Source organism: Lynx canadensis, chromosome D2 (genome assembly GCF_007474595.2).
Source record: "Lynx canadensis isolate LIC74 chromosome D2, mLynCan4.pri.v2, whole genome shotgun sequence".
NCBI lineage: Eukaryota > Metazoa > Chordata > Mammalia > Carnivora > Felidae > Lynx > Lynx canadensis.
The window spans coordinates 31,924,156-31,939,372 of NC_044313.2; the positions used below are offsets into that span (position 1 = coordinate 31,924,156).

Consider the following 15,217-nt stretch of genomic DNA (forward strand, 5'->3'; position numbering starts at 1 on the left):
TTCCTGGCCCACTTTTCGTCAAGTTTCCCAGTCCTTAAATCCACATCATTACTCCTGGCCACATATCCCCTGGAGCCAGCCTGTGCATCGTCTTTGAGTTTGAAAAAGAGCAGGAAATGGCTTATAGAACATTTGCTCATCTGGAGGCAACTACTCTTCCAGCTGATGGGAAACCCAATCTTTGTGTATCTTTACAATTGATCTGACTCCTTCCAACTTTATTTTCTGGTTTATTGCAGCCCCTCCCTCTCCCCCTTGGTTGGACCTCGGCTGCGGAGAGTGATGTGTTTGGAGGTTTCGTTGGGCAAGGGTCTAGGAGCTGGGGAGAGAGATCTGTGGTACAGGGGCATCTTTGGAGAGCTCAGAGCTGGCAGCTTTATTCCCTAAAGCATCTGCCAAACCCTTTCTTAGTTTAGCAGAGTGTCAGGGCTAAGAGTTGTCCTACATAAAAGAGGGATGTCACTGCAGCGGTTCATGCGGGGGATGCCTCTTGTAGTAAATATTTTCCAGAGCCTTCCGTCTTGCTGGCAGCTCAGGGACATGTCAAGGAAAGCGTCCCAGCCCTAAAGAGCTATCTGAGTGTGGGCTGATGTTGTTCCTGCTGTTTCAGTTTTTGAAGTCTCTCACATTCCTAACTCTATCATTTATCTAGCACACATTAAAGCCTATTGTTCCTTGGGCAGTGAGAACACTGGCTGGAAGGAGGAGGATGCCGGGAGATGGGCTTCTGGCCTGCCTGGGTTCCAGGGCTGGCTCTCCATTACTAGCTCTGTACTCTGGGAGAATCACTTAAGCTCTGCAGGCTTTTTCTCACCGGTGGGGAGGAGACCCTAATAATTGCACTGGCCTAGGGTGTTACAAGGACTAAACGAGATGGTGCATGTAAAGTGCTCAGGCCTGGTCCTGGCACATAAGAAGGTCCTGTGAACGCTCAGTGGGAGCACACGTTCTCCATACTGTCAGAGTCACCTATATGCTGTGGTCTTCAGCAAGATTGGTTGGCCTGGGTTGCTAAGAGATGGTGGTGAGCTTTGCATTTTGTGCAGGAAAATTTCTTTCCTTCAGGGGAATCAAGAAAAAAATTACAAATGGACCCATTTTATTATAGGGCAGAAGTGCCCCCTTTTAGATCTAGTAGGTGATTGGATTTAGAATTTTATGTAGAGTCATTACTTGTAGTTTAAAACTTGGCAAAGTCAGTGAGGGAAAACGAGGATTCCCCTAAAGTTTCTCTAGAAGGCTCTGGACCCAGAGATAAGGCAATGGGAAATCAAGAAAGACAGGCCAGGTGGTTAAAGGTTGGGGATGGGGATACTTAAAAGGAAATCGGCAGATGATCTAGGCTCTTGCTTGCTTATGTTGGAAAGAAAGTGGGTTTGAAGTCTGATTTAGAAAACATATATGCAAAACCAGAAAGATAATAAGACATGCCACCAGCAAGATATAAGAATAATATATATTTTCCAAAGTAGTGCAGAATTGAGGGGAAAGGAAATGTTTTAGAGAGAAAGTGAGAGGGAGGAGAAGGGACAGTGCAGCTAATAACTAGGTAACATGCATTGTCGCATTTCCCTTGGGTGTAAATCACTTTGCAAAATTTTTTGAAGACACTGCCCTACCTTGGTTACATAATTTAATTCAAAAATTATTTCTTGACCTGTTGTGCTCCAGTCCCTAAGGGCATAAAGATGAAAGTCTCAGTCTCTCTGCTTGAGGAACTTACTATTTAGCAGAGATGACAAATATCTTCACCTTTCAAAAAAGACAATACAGTATGATAAGAAGAGACTAGACAAGTAAGGCCAAGAGGTAGCCCAGAGGAGGGAATGAATAACTCAGGATAAGGAGGGATAAAAAGGGCTCGAGAAGACTTAAGAGGGAAAGCCATCTGATAGGGTTTTGGTGAATGAACAGGAGTTTGCTAGTGGACAAGAAGATGGGCAGTGGGCAGCCTCCGCAGAGGACAGCCTGCGTAAGGGCATGTTTGGGGCTATCAGAGATTCGGTGTTGCTTAAGCTACCAAGTGGGGTGGAGGTATCAGGAGAAGTGCCTGAAGAGGAAGGCAGAGGCCAGTGAGCCAAGGGCCTGGGGATCCAGGTGGTGATCAGACATCAGTGGAGTCTTCTAAGTGGAGAGGACACAAGGCTGCCCTTGCATTTCCGGACAATCACGTTGCACTGTTGTGGGTGCAACATAGAGCTGACTGAGTCTACAGGGAGGGAGACCAGGTAAGAAGCTATGGAAGAATGCAGAAAGGGGATGCTGTTTGCCTGAGCTAAGGCAGTGTTCTGGAATGAGGAGGAAGGCGTAGATTCAAGGCACGATAGAAGGTGCCATGGTGCCTTCAGATTCACTCTTGGGAGACAAGAGTCACGGAACGAACATGGATATGAGACCCACATGACAGTGTAGTGGAGGGGTCGCCAGGCATCTGGGGCTTAGCAGATGGTTCTGGGGTCAGGATCAGAGAATTCTCTGTGAGTCTATTGGCATCAGCTAAAGCCCAGAGTTGCAGGTGGAGCAGGAGACGGGAGAGAGGAAGAGGGCAGATTCCCAAGGGAAAGCATGGAGTGGGGAGCAGACGTGGATGCTAACTTGCCGCGCAGAGACAGTGGTGCCCTGGACACCAGGGGAAGAGAGTCTGAGGAAGGAAGGAGCAGAAAAGTGGCAGTGCTGTAAGAGAGGGCAGGTGGGGGTTGACAGGTGTCCATCTGAGTTGTCAGTTAGTTGGTGACCACTGACCGTTGCTGGTGCAGTCTGATTGCAATTGCATTGAAAAGTGAATGGTATGTGGGCAGCTAGACAGAGAATGGGATCCATTGTTTCCAGAAACCTGGTTAAGAAGGGAGGGAAGAAACTGGTAACTGGAGAAGGAGCTGATTTGAAGGGAGACCCTACCTTCCAGGAGGGGTCCCTCATTGGGGGTCTGGCAGCAGAGAAGGAGGCTCAGGAAGGGGTCAACCACACCCACATCATGGAGATGTAAATAGGGCCAGTACTCAGCCGGGCATCCTGACTTGGTCATTTTAGACTTCATTCACGTGGGAGTAGAATAGGATGTTTAGAGCTGGAAAGGGCTGCTGTGACTGTCTAGGCCACTCTCTTACTGTTAGAGGAGTCAACTGAAGCTCAGAGAGGGGAAGGGGCTTGTCTAAGCTCACCCAGGTGGCGGAGCCAGGCCTTACATAGAAACTTCTAGACTAGGACTCTCTCAACTTTGTTCTCTACATTCATCTCACTTTCCATCTGATTATCCCCTTTGCCAGAAAGGCCCCCAAACTCTGATTCCCATTATTCACCAGCCTGTCAAGCAGCACTTACTGACCAGCCCCTGAGAGCCTCACTCTGTGCTGGTCCCCAGGCTCCCTGTGGGGCCCCTCCAAGACTTATCCATGCTCAGTAGTGCCTGTTGCACAACTCTGGGGGGCACCACTCACACCTCGGTCTCTCTGAATGGTGCTCCCTGAAGTTGTAGGATGTGGCGGCCCCAGGGCCTGGACCTGTCAGGGGCTTTGTGGAAATGCACAGTACATGTCGGTAAGGAAGCCCCTAAGCCAGTGGACTAGGGCAGACTGGCAAGCTTGGCAGAGTCATTTTCCCATTGGAAAGTGAGTAAGCCGCTCATGAAACGGAATACCCACATGCCAGGACGAGTGAAGCAACGTCTTCAGTCATACTGGCCTACAGAGAGGCCATCCAGAGGCTGGGGATGTCAACGGGCTTATGGGCAAGGAAATGAAGACTGTAAGTTCCAGCCCGGCCAGCCAGCCAGCCTTGACTTTTCTTTCTCCTTTCTCTTTCTCTTTTCTTCCTGTAGAGGAGTTTTCTTAGACACCATCCTCCCCCGTCGAGACGACAATGGCGTCAGGCCAACCATTGGTCAGCGTGTGCGGCTCAGTCAGGGAGACATAGCGCAAGCCAGGAAGCTGTACAAATGCCCAGGTAACTGAATCCCGGGGAGTCCCGGGGCCTCTGTTGCACTCACGGAGCATGACTCAGCCATCCTTTGCCAACATTCCCCCTTGCTGGGAAAAACAGCTTGGAGAACATGGAGAGGCTGCTATAATTTCTGGTATCTACTATATGGAGGTTTTAGACAGTGTAGGAGGCCCACGTGCAGAGGTGATTGCCAGTAGTGACACGAATAATAGGTCTTGGAGCTCACAGTTTAATGTGTCAGAATCCTCAGAATTCTCTGGCAAAGGCCTGATATTCTGAAGAGGAAGAAGGATAGTGGAACAACAGTGAATGGGGGCCCGATGCAGTGCGTACCCTGTAACTACAAAATCTCCTCTCCTTCCTGTGGGAATAGGGGATGTGGGTTTGGCAAAACAAAAACCAAGGGTTTTGCAGGAAGACAGTGAATGAAGGAGGGTGGGAGTCAGCTTCCCAAATACTCAGTGCTGTAAATGAGGTTACGTCTATGGTCCTGGGGGCTTCCTAGGGTTCTGGTCATCGGCTAGAAATCTGCCAGCAAAGACTGGACAGTATACCAGGGTCTGAGGAGACGTCTGTTTCTCTGCTCATCCGCAAGGCCCCTCCTCTTGAATCTGCCCTCTTTGCCTTCCATACCCTTGGTTCAGCATCACCAGCACCTCCCCCAGCCTGCGGCCCTGGAAGTGAGCTCACGCTGACCCTTTAAGTTGTTGAGCTTCAGTGCAAAGCGTTAGAGCAGCCAGGTTTTTACCACTGAGGGGAGAGAATTCAATTCAGCACTTTGGGGAGGAAGAAGGAAATTCATTGCTAACAGGTCCGGTAACATTTTCCAAATGCCCCAGACCAGACACACGGTCTGATCATGGGACAGAATGTTCAAAATAGGCGCCATATTAGAAAATCTAGGCTGTCCCGTTGCCCTGCTAAGTGGGATCACAGGGCACGCAAAGGGCTGGGTGGGGTTTGGTCCATCACAAAACTCTAAGAAATATGTCCATCCAGCTATTAGTCATCTGGGGGTGTGTTAGGGCTGAAATGCAGGTCACACGTATCATATAACCTTGCTGAATTGAAAGAGAAACCTTATAGCATTCCCTGGGAAATGCCATAGTATTTATTTAGTTATAATGTATATGGCTCTTACTTCCCAAAAGGATTGGAGGCAGCTGGTAAATACCATGGAGCCATATAGTAATGCATCTATTCTTGCAGAATGTTGATGATTATTCTAAAATAATTTCCATGGAACCCTTGGGGGTGTTGACTGCCGGGCATAATCCTCATGATGCCTGGCAGTTGTTCAGTAACATGATATCGAAGCCCCAATATGCAGGATTTCCTGAGGCTGATGACGGGCCGCTCTCCAGTATTCCTTCCTGCGGCTCCAAAACTGCAGCTTCCAGTAATTTCAAGTAGTAACTGAAAGGGGGGGTAGTTGTCGAGTGGAGGGTGAATTGCATGTAGGAAGAGATGCATATGTTTCCACACTTTGGGGTAACCCCATAGGAGGAGGGGTTTGGGTTTGGAATCAGGAGGGGGCAGGAGGTAAGGAACCCGCGGGTCCCGAGCTTCCTCCTATAGATACTATCTTTTTAAGGACAAATTGGGTGAAATATTTTTCACATACATAAGAACTAGGTTCTAGACTTAGGACCAGACAACCCTCCAACATTCAAAGGGGGGATGGTCTACTGTAGAGTAGCCCAGCTTCCCATACCTCTGGTCATTTTTCTGTTGTCTTGACTATTTATTTGGTTGCTCGTTCAGAAATAGGTAGCAAAAAGAGAAGAGGCCAGATTCAAACTAATACCTGAAATGTGTTTCAAAGTGTTTTCTTTTTCTTGTCGCTTCACCTATTTGTACTTTTAAAAAAAAATTATTTTTAATGTTTATTATTTATTTTTGAGAGAGAAAGAGAGAGAGAGAGAGAGAGAGAGAGAGCAGGAGCCAGTCGGGGGGGGGGGCACGGGGGAGCAGAGAAAAAGGGAGACACAGAATCCAAAGCAAGCTCCAGGCTCTGAGCTGTCAGCACAGAGCCCGACGCGGGGCTCGAATTCACAGACCATGAGATCATGACCTGAGCCAAAGTCGGAGGCTTAACTGACTGAGCCACCCAGGCGCCCCTGTCAGTCATAATATAATGGCTGCTATGTGTGGACCACTCACTATGTGCCATTTCATTAACCCTCTAGGCAGGTCTTATCCATTTTACAGGTAAGAAAACTAAGGCCCAGCAAGGCTGGGAAACTTGCCCACCATATCCTGGGAGCCTCAGAAGAAACGCCTGGGTATTACATTCTCGTCCCGGACCCTATTTTCACTTTTATTAGCCAGAAAACATCATCAATCTGCCTGACCGGTTTCTCGCCAATGCGTTCCGAGGGCTTTGGCTGGTCAAGCGGTGTGTTTTCTCAGTGGCCTGGTGCAGGGAGCTGCTTAGGTGGGGAGTGTGTGTGCCGGAATCACAGTTGTTGTTTTGCTTGCACAGCGTGTGGGGAGACCCTGCAGGACACAACAGGAAACTTTTCCGCACCTGGTTTCCCAAATGGCTACCCTTCTTATTCCCACTGTGTCTGGAGGATATCGGTCACTCCAGGGGAGAAGGTAGGTGTGAAACCACCTCAGGAAATGACGTAGCTTTCTTTGGGTTGTGTGAGGTGTGGGGGATTGTACTATTATTAACCGTAGTAATAGCAGCTGCTGTGAGCACCCAGGTGCTGTGCTAGCTTGCTTAACATTCTTTAGTTCTTTATTTCTTAATTCTTTATTATTTTTTTCTTTCAACCAGGATCACCCATACAAATGGAGGCCTGTAAGCTAAATGTCCCCATGAGTTGTAAATCAAGCTCACAGTCTGTAAATCAAAGTAGACTGTGTCCTTCTCCCCTGGTAAATACACCATCAGAATGCCTCGGAAGGCAAGGGTCCAGTGTAGGGTTCCTCGACACCTCAGAATGCTGCTCTGGAAGGTAGCAATATGGGGCAAGCTAGCCCTCAACCCACAGCTGGCCCCTCCTTCTCTTCTCAGCCCCCGGTTTCATCTCAGGAGCAGCCGTGGCGAAACTCCAGCCCACGCTCCTGAACATTCTGCACTCCTACCTTGCAAGCAGCTATTCTTTGGCTGCCCCTCCAGCAGAAGTGGACTGGTTAGGTGTGCTGTCTGCCCTCGGGAGGGTGGATTCAGGGCAGAGATCTCTGCATGTTCTGGAAGGGGGCTCGGGGCTATTTGGATGGGGGACTCCAGGATCCAGGGCACCTGGAATTAGGTCTAGGAGCTATGCAAGCTCTGAGTGAGCACAAGCATTTGGGTCGGAAGATTCCATGATACCCTCTATATTCCCCTAGAGCTGGGTCAGGACAGAGGCCTCTTTCGTCCTGGTCCAAGGATGGTATGTTCTCAACCCTACCACACATGCATCTCCTGATATCCATTATATGGATAGGGAATTTGAGGCTCAGACATTTTTCTTGTTTAGAGAGAGACAGCGTGAGTGGGGGAGGCACAGAGGGAGAAAGAAAGGGAGAGAGAGAATCTTAAGAAAGCTCCATGCTCAGCACGGAGCTTGATCTCATGACCATGAGATCACGACCTGAGCCAAAATCAAGGGTCGGACATTCAACTGACTGAGCCACTCAGCTGACCAAGGCTCAGACATTTTTAAAAATTGACCAAATTCACAGTAAAATATAGAACTGGGAACTGGGGCTTCTGCATTCCTGAAACGTGTGTGTGTGTGTGTGTGTGTGTGTGTGTGTGTGTTTACTACGCCTCCCTACAAATCCAAGGGTTTTTCAGATTGTCTCAGACTAAGTGCAGCTGTCTTTGAGATGCCCCCTCTATCCCGTGTTCCTAACTCCCTCTAGTCATACCTGCCATAACTTATTCCACAATATCGTGACTGCTGGTTTATTGGGCTGTCTGCCTTCTAAGACCCTAAACTCATTGAGGACAGAGACTGTTCGCCCCTAGGTCTCCAGCCACCCAACACAGCCCCTGGCACATAGACACACAAAAAGCATTTGTTGGATGGGCATGTGAGTGGGTGGGTGGCCAAGTGAGAAATCTGCAACTGTGTTGTGGGGTGATGGATTGTTAGGTGCTTGTAGCCAATCTTCAGGTATGCCTAATTCATAACTTTAAAAAGCATCCCTTTAAATGTTTTCTATGGGCTGCATTCTATTCTCAGCATATTATGTGGATTATCTTTTAATCCTCACAACTTCGTGTGATAGGTGCTATTCCCACATTAATTTTTCAGGTAAGGAAAGGGACTTGCCTAAGGCTACTCAGTTTGTGGCAAAGTTGGGATTTGAATCCAGGTGAGAAGCTGGATGCTTAGCCATCATTCTATACTATTCCACAAAGGGGTCAGGCTAATGGGCATTTGAACATGCATTCACACACACATGCTCACGTGTGTATGTTTTCATATACAATACCCACATGTACAACTCTTCCTCTGGGCTCTAAGCATTTAGGACAGTGTGGTTGTCATCTTGAGCCTGAGAGACTGCAGATTTGTCTTCCTCAGGTGCATGTTCTGTTCCTGTGCCTGATGGAGCCATTAATGAGAAGGAAGGGATGGAAGGAAGGAAGGAAGGAGGAGGAGGAGGAGGAGCAGGAGGAGGAAGTGATCCAGAAAGCCCCAAATTGTTGAATTTCCCTAAATAGCAGAGGCTATGTGATATGTTTGAACTACATAAGACTCATCAAGTCTTAATTATTACTGCTAACTGGGGGGCAGAGAGAATATACCTCATTGAAATTCCTGTACCAATTATTTCCATTTCTGCTTCTCCCAGCCTTCCCCAGAGCTGCTAGTAATTAGCAAACTTGATTGGTTCAAGTATCACCTCTTGTTTATCACCTCTTCCCCTATGGTCTTTATGGTTCCCTAACATATTTAAAGTAATTAACCTGAATAATTACCCCATTTATTTTGATCCTGAATGTGTTACCAAGGAAGTTGTAATAACATTTTCTTTCTGAAGAATTTAAAAAGCTAAGTAATTATATTACAACCGGCTAGTAAATATTACTGAGTCCTCTGCCTGAACGTGAACTCTGTGAGACATACAAAAGAAATCTAATTTACAGTCCCTGTCTTCAAGAGACTTAGAGTTTAGTTAAGGTCCCTCCTTACCTCTAGGGAATCTGATTTAATTGAAGAAGGGGCAGTATTTTTTAAACTTCTGAGGTGGTACTAATTCATGAGCAGGGTTAAGAACCACTGGTCTAGTTTGAAAGAAGAGTGACATCACACACACACACACACACACACACACACACACACACACTGTACAATACAGGAGGTGGGCTGGCCTGTTATTTTCTGGTACTACCTCTTCATTTCATAGGAGATCAGAGGGTTTTGTGGAAGAAGGTGCTACTTTTCCTGAGACCCGAACATTGGGAGGGATTGGCCCAAAGGAAGCTCGGGGAGAAACTCGCAAGGCTAATTAAGACAGGCAGCCTGTGAAGAGCACTTAGTGTGTCTGGTTTGTGGTGCACTAAGTATACACTCAGTAAGGCCTGATTCTTTAAAAGTGCCTTTATTGAGTGCCTATTATGTGTCAGACCTCATTATACACTCAGTATACAGTTTCTCATGCAGCCCCCTCGGTAACCAATGGTGTGCACGTTGTTTCGCAGATAAGGAAACTGAAGATCTAAATGGGCAAGTATTTTCCCAAGATCCCAGAGCTAGTGAGTGATAGAGCTGAGGTATCCAGATCTTCCTGATTCTAAAAACACCTACCCTGCAGTCACTATGAAAGGGAGAGGGGGGAGTCCCAAGGAGGGAAAGGCCATGTCCATTTTGGCAGTCAGAGAGGGACTCCGGGAGGAGGCAGAAAGCCCTGAGCTGGGCCTGGGGAAGGTTCCATTGGCATGGATATGCCAACGCACATTGGGAAATGAGGTCCCATAGGATGGACTCTGGGGTCTCTGGAAGGTAAGCAGAGAGGTTAACTTATGAGATGAGGGCATGGGGAGCTACTGAAGTTTTCTGAGAGTAGGAGAGGTTTAATAAATATGAGATGCCAGTGCAGGATGGATCTAGAAGCCCTACTGTGAAGAATGGCTCAGGGCACGGCAGGGAGGAGTTCAGGAATCCTCTCCGCAGGTACAACACAGGCAGCGGTGTTGAAGGGGCAGTGAGACTGGCTTGCAGCAGGGGACACAGACAAGTTAAGGGAAGAACGTCTGTGGGCATAGGGGGTAAACAATAGGGCGAAGTGGAGATAAGCGCAAAGGGTTGCACCTGGCTGACCGGTGCCACTTAGGGACAGGGAAGCTGGAAGGGAAATGCCATTTTGAGGTGCTCTCACAGTCCCTGGGGAGCAGGGAGGACAGGAGCCAGCTGAGGCCAGAGAGCGGGGAGAGGGAAGGTGTGGTGAAACCCAGAGAGAGGAGGTTCAAAGCAGAGGGGCCACGGAGAACAGAGCCCATAAATAACAGTCCTTTCAATTTGGCTGGGAGGGCACCGGAACCTTTGACCTGCAGCCCTCCAGCCTAGGGGGTTTGCTTAGAGACAGAGGGACCTGGGGCTGTCTAAATGTAAAAGAAAGTGGCCGGTGGATGAGGGAGAGAGATGAACTGGCTAAGGATGAGGGCCCCGAATGGGCTAAGGCACAGGGTCAGTGCTGCAGCAGCCAGGGCGGGGCCCCAGTGAGTGAAAAGAGCTGAGAAATGATGGAGCAGGGACACTCTGAGCACAGCAGACATGGTGCGGACACCCTACATGGCGGGGCTTGATGGGGGTGAAGGGGGGGCACGCCTGAGCTCTGCTCTGGGACATCTGTCAGGGACGCCCCAAGCTAGAAGGGTGGCAGGTTTGTGGGAACAGCACCTGTGTGCTGAGTCCACAGGGCCACTCAACTCCCTCCACTCTTTGTGGATGGGGGCATCCACTGAATGGGCTCACCATGTCCATGAAGAGCTGAAACCTCTTTCCTAGTCCATCTGAAGCCCCAGCTCCCTGGCCTTCACTCCTCCTCACCCCCCTGCCTCTTCATTCCAGACACACAAACCACAACCTGCTCTGATGTACAGTACCGTTCCCCAGACGTCTCCTTGCCTTTATTCATGTCAGTCCCTCTCACCAAAACGCCCTCTTGTCCTGTCTCTGTCCGCTGGGCCCCTATTCCCCTTAGGTTAAATGCCACCTCTTCTGAGACGCCTTTTCCAGCATCACCAGGCAGCATTTATGTCTCCCTCCTTGGGGCTACAGAATTTCCTTTCTGTCCATCCGTCTCTTTTCAACATTTGTTTCAAGAGTGCTCTAATTGGCCTGACGCATCTGTGCTCTCTGAGCTCCCTAAAGGCAAGAACCCTGTCTTGCTGATCTTTCTATCTCAATTGGCCAACACAGACAGGCACATAGTAGGTGTTCAGCTAACAACGGTGAGATGAATGAATGAACGAACGAACAGACTAACCATAAGAAGGCTATTTGAGAGTGAGGTCATGGCCGAGGGGACACTGCTCACAGTGGTGCTCAGATGTACTCAGGCTAACCCCAGGCCCTTTGGAATGATTGATGATGTTATAAGATCTTTCCGTATCTCTGAACTTCACTGACCCCTTACCTGCTTCTAAATCCCCAGTCTCAAGGCATCCTGGCCCATCTTTTTAATGCATCCTGTTTTCTATAAACCACCTAGTGACTTCAAAAGCTCAAGCTATTCCCCAGACAGAACCAGAGGACCCATCTCCTCTGTTTACTCCCCATCCTGCTTACGGTTTATTATTTAATGTCACAAGGTTTCCTGTGTGTCCTTGTGAGGACACTCCTACTGTGGTCTCAGAGCGCTGTATGCTAACGGGTAATGTGAGAACACTGGCATGCAAGATGTATCTTCAAAACTCCTCGGGCTCCACGGCCACAACTCACTTTTCCGGTAACTCTTTACAGATCGTCCTAACCTTCACCTCCATGGATTTGTTTAAAAGCCGCCTGTGCTGGTATGACTATGTGGAGGTCCGGGATGGTTACTGGAGAAAAGCCCCCCTGTTGGGTGAGTTGACTTTAGAAAGCCCTGGGAGAGGGGTGATCGGCTTGTTCTGCGGGGACGCTGTTAATGTGCGGAGGGGCCCGTCCTGACAGCAGTCACAGGAAGCTCTCAAGAGCCCGTGTCGTTGTAAAACTCTGAACACTCCACCTGGCAGCACGTGTTAAAAGCTTCTAGGACTGAGACCGCCCTTCAACCCGGCAGTTCTACTTCTGGGAATTTATCCTAAAGAACCAATGAAGGAAGCGTGCAAAGTTCTAGCGATGGGGATGTTCACTGGAGCGGGAAAAATGGAAAACAATTTAAATGTTCACCAGCAGGGGTTAGCTGAGGCACTGGTGACACATCTTTCCCGTGGAAAACTATCCAGCCACTAAAAATAAAGTTGGAGGTGACTACTTATTGATACAGAAAGGTGTTCACTGTGCATTGTTTCACAAAAAGGTGTTCCCAACTAGAATATGCTGTTGGATTCCACTTTCATAAAAATCCCTTCGTATGTCTATTTTGCAGGCTTTGCAAACTCAGATGCCCTTGGAAATAAGGCACACCTGAGTAAGATGGGGTTGGCATACTAAAATAAGGAGTGGTGGGGAGTGTGGCAGAGTGAACAGTGAATATCTTGACCCAGATTATTCAAAACAAAATTATTTAAAACATGTGTAGGTTGGATTCAACTGGAGGAAGCCATTTTGTGATCTACAGTATAAATATCAAGTGGAATTATAGGCGTAAATAAATAACAGTGGTTATTTCAGGATGATGGAGTATATTTTTAAAAATTTATTCTGTGTTCCTGGTTTAGCTGTATTTTCTAATTTTTCTACAGTAAGCATGTATCCTTTCTGGGAGATGCACGGTGCATGAACTCATACGTGAAAAGGCAGCTTAGACCTTTCAGTGGGAGGCTGTGGGCAGGTGGCATAAGATGAAAGGTCAGTTCATTCAGGACTGGTTACAGAAGAGCAATGTCCCGTGGGTGACCCAGAAAGACGAGTGTATAGAGAGCCTATGGCATTGGTGTCCTGGGAATGGACAGAGGGACTCATCTCACTCAGAAATGACAGCCATGGTGGAGCCAAGAGAGAGAAGCAGATTTGCAAGGAGCCGGATGGAAGGGTTTTGGCTGATAGTGGGCTGTTCTCATTTTTAGAGCAGTCCCAGGTGAGCTTCCGGGTTGCCAAGGCTAAGCCCTCAGTGAGATCTTTGTCCCTGGCATATCCTCATGTGGGCGGAACAGCCACACTGGTTATGCTGTGAATGGCTGGCCTGGGCGTGAGCTGCTGTTGGGACAGCAGACCAGAGATGGAAACAGGAGGGAAGGGGGAGAGCTAAGTTGGGGAGTTAAACGGTCAGACCGAGCCTGACTTCACATCAGATTCCGGGTAGGTCGGAAGAGATGGGAGCAGAAGGTCTGAGGGGCCTGGCAGATATCAGGCTCTGTATGGCCACAAGGTCTCAGCCATGCCAGCTTTCATTGGGAAGAGCGCACACGCCCCTTCTATCCAGAGGACCACGAGTTGAAATTTCCAGAGCTACAGATGGATAGGAAGTTGTGTCTACTCGTGCTGAAGAAAGCAGGCTCTGAGTAGGGGTACCAGGTTACCCCCATTAGGAGGAATCAGTCGGGGAGCGTACAGTCTAGGTGGGCAAGCCAACCATGGACACGAGCGTGTATATTGTAGGACAAATGGGTTTTGTCACCCGATGGCAGGGTGGAGGCTGCCTGTCCTGCACTCCTGCTTCCTCTCTATTGTGAGCAGATGTGGGGTATGCCAGCAGCCAGAAGGAGGCGTGGCTTTACAGGTAGCTCTGATTGGGCGTGGCGGGGGGGGGGGTGGTGGTGGGGAGAGAGAGAGAGAGAGAGAGAGAGAGAGAGAGAGAAAGAGAGAGCAGGGCATTCTGGGTAGCAGAGGTTCCCGAACCTGGCTGAACATCAGCATCTGCTGGGCAGATTTCTGTGAATACAGATCCCTGGGAAACTACCGAGTCAGAATCCCCATGTGTTGGGTCAGGAAATGCTCCTGCTTCCCTGTAAATGTATGTACGTGTGTATGTGCGTGTGTACTTGTTTAATACCGCACACACAGAGAAGGGACTGCAAGGGGGAAGGTGTTTACCTCTGAGAAAGGAAGCCCAGAAATGGTTTGGTTTGTATACTTCTGGATTGTTCTACATCTTTTACAAGAATGCACTCAGGTAGAATTTTATAATTAAGATAATTCAAGGGGCTGTGTGGGAGGATTTGGGATGACAACATGGAATCACAGACCCCTTAACCTGGCAGGGATCTTAGAGTCCCTTATCCCACACCTTTACCAGGAGAGCACACGCTCCGCGAGTGTGGACCAACTTGCTAAGTCCACACAGCCGGCTAGCGGATGAGATCAGACCAGAACTCAGATGCCCTGGTCCTGGGGAGTGGGGACTGGGGACTGCTGAATCTGAGAAGGGTATCCCCGTAGGACCGTCAGATAAAATGCATGATTCATTGTTTATATGAAATTCAAATTTAACTGGCTTTCCTCTACTTTTGTTTGCGAAATCTGACAACCCTAAACCCCACCAGGAACGCAGTAGACTCGGAGGGCTCAGGAGAAGGAAGCTCTCGGTTACTGAAGTTCCCTAGAGAGGGCTGAGACACGCTCCTGAGACTGGGCACTCGCAGACGAATTTCCAGTGATTTCCTTTTCTTGAACTTGAAACAAGAATTTTCTCACTACAGATCCTGGCTACACTTTCATTGATTAGATGGGCTTTTTGCCACTCTTTGCTGTTGGTGATGGTTTGTTTTGTTTGGGTTATTTTGGGGGCTCATATTTTACACACTTTCGCAGTGTGTGTGTGTGTGTGTGTGTGTGTGTGTGTGTGAGTGCCACAGCCAAGGCATGGCCCGGTGCCTGTAACCGTCATTCTTCGTTTGCGGGAATTCTCCTCTGCCAACTATTTGGCCTGCTCTGATGTTTCCGAATGCAGCCGTTAGTGCACTTCTGTGTTTGGAACAAGTGCATTGTGTGGGCCGAACTGGTCCCTGGGAGGGGTCAGTGCCATGAAATCTGCTGGGAGGAGGCAGGTCAATGCCCCTTTGGCAGGAGGGAGAGCGGATTAGGGCGGATTGTGAAAGTATGCATCTTGCTCTGAAAAACTGTGCGTTGCATATTTTCCCAGGGCAGTGTGTGAAAACCCAGGCATAATGGATGCATAACTTTTTATGAATGAACCCTTTATGACTCCCCGTGGAGCCCACTTGTAGTGTCCTCATCTGCAT

The 15,217-nt window shown here is 48.6% G+C and overlaps 1 protein-coding gene across 1 annotated transcript in view; it reads left to right on the forward strand.

The window, feature by feature from the left end:
• TLL2 (tolloid like 2) overlaps nt 1-15,217 on the forward strand; it is a 121,381-nt gene that overhangs the window by 80,044 nt on the left and 26,120 nt on the right. The window contains exons 8-10 of the mRNA XM_030334990.1: nt 3,818-3,942; nt 6,425-6,540; nt 11,853-11,955. Of these exons, the coding sequence (XP_030190850.1) occupies nt 3,818-3,942; nt 6,425-6,540; nt 11,853-11,955 (344 nt within the window). The remainder of the gene's footprint in view (nt 1-3,817; nt 3,943-6,424; nt 6,541-11,852; nt 11,956-15,217) is intronic.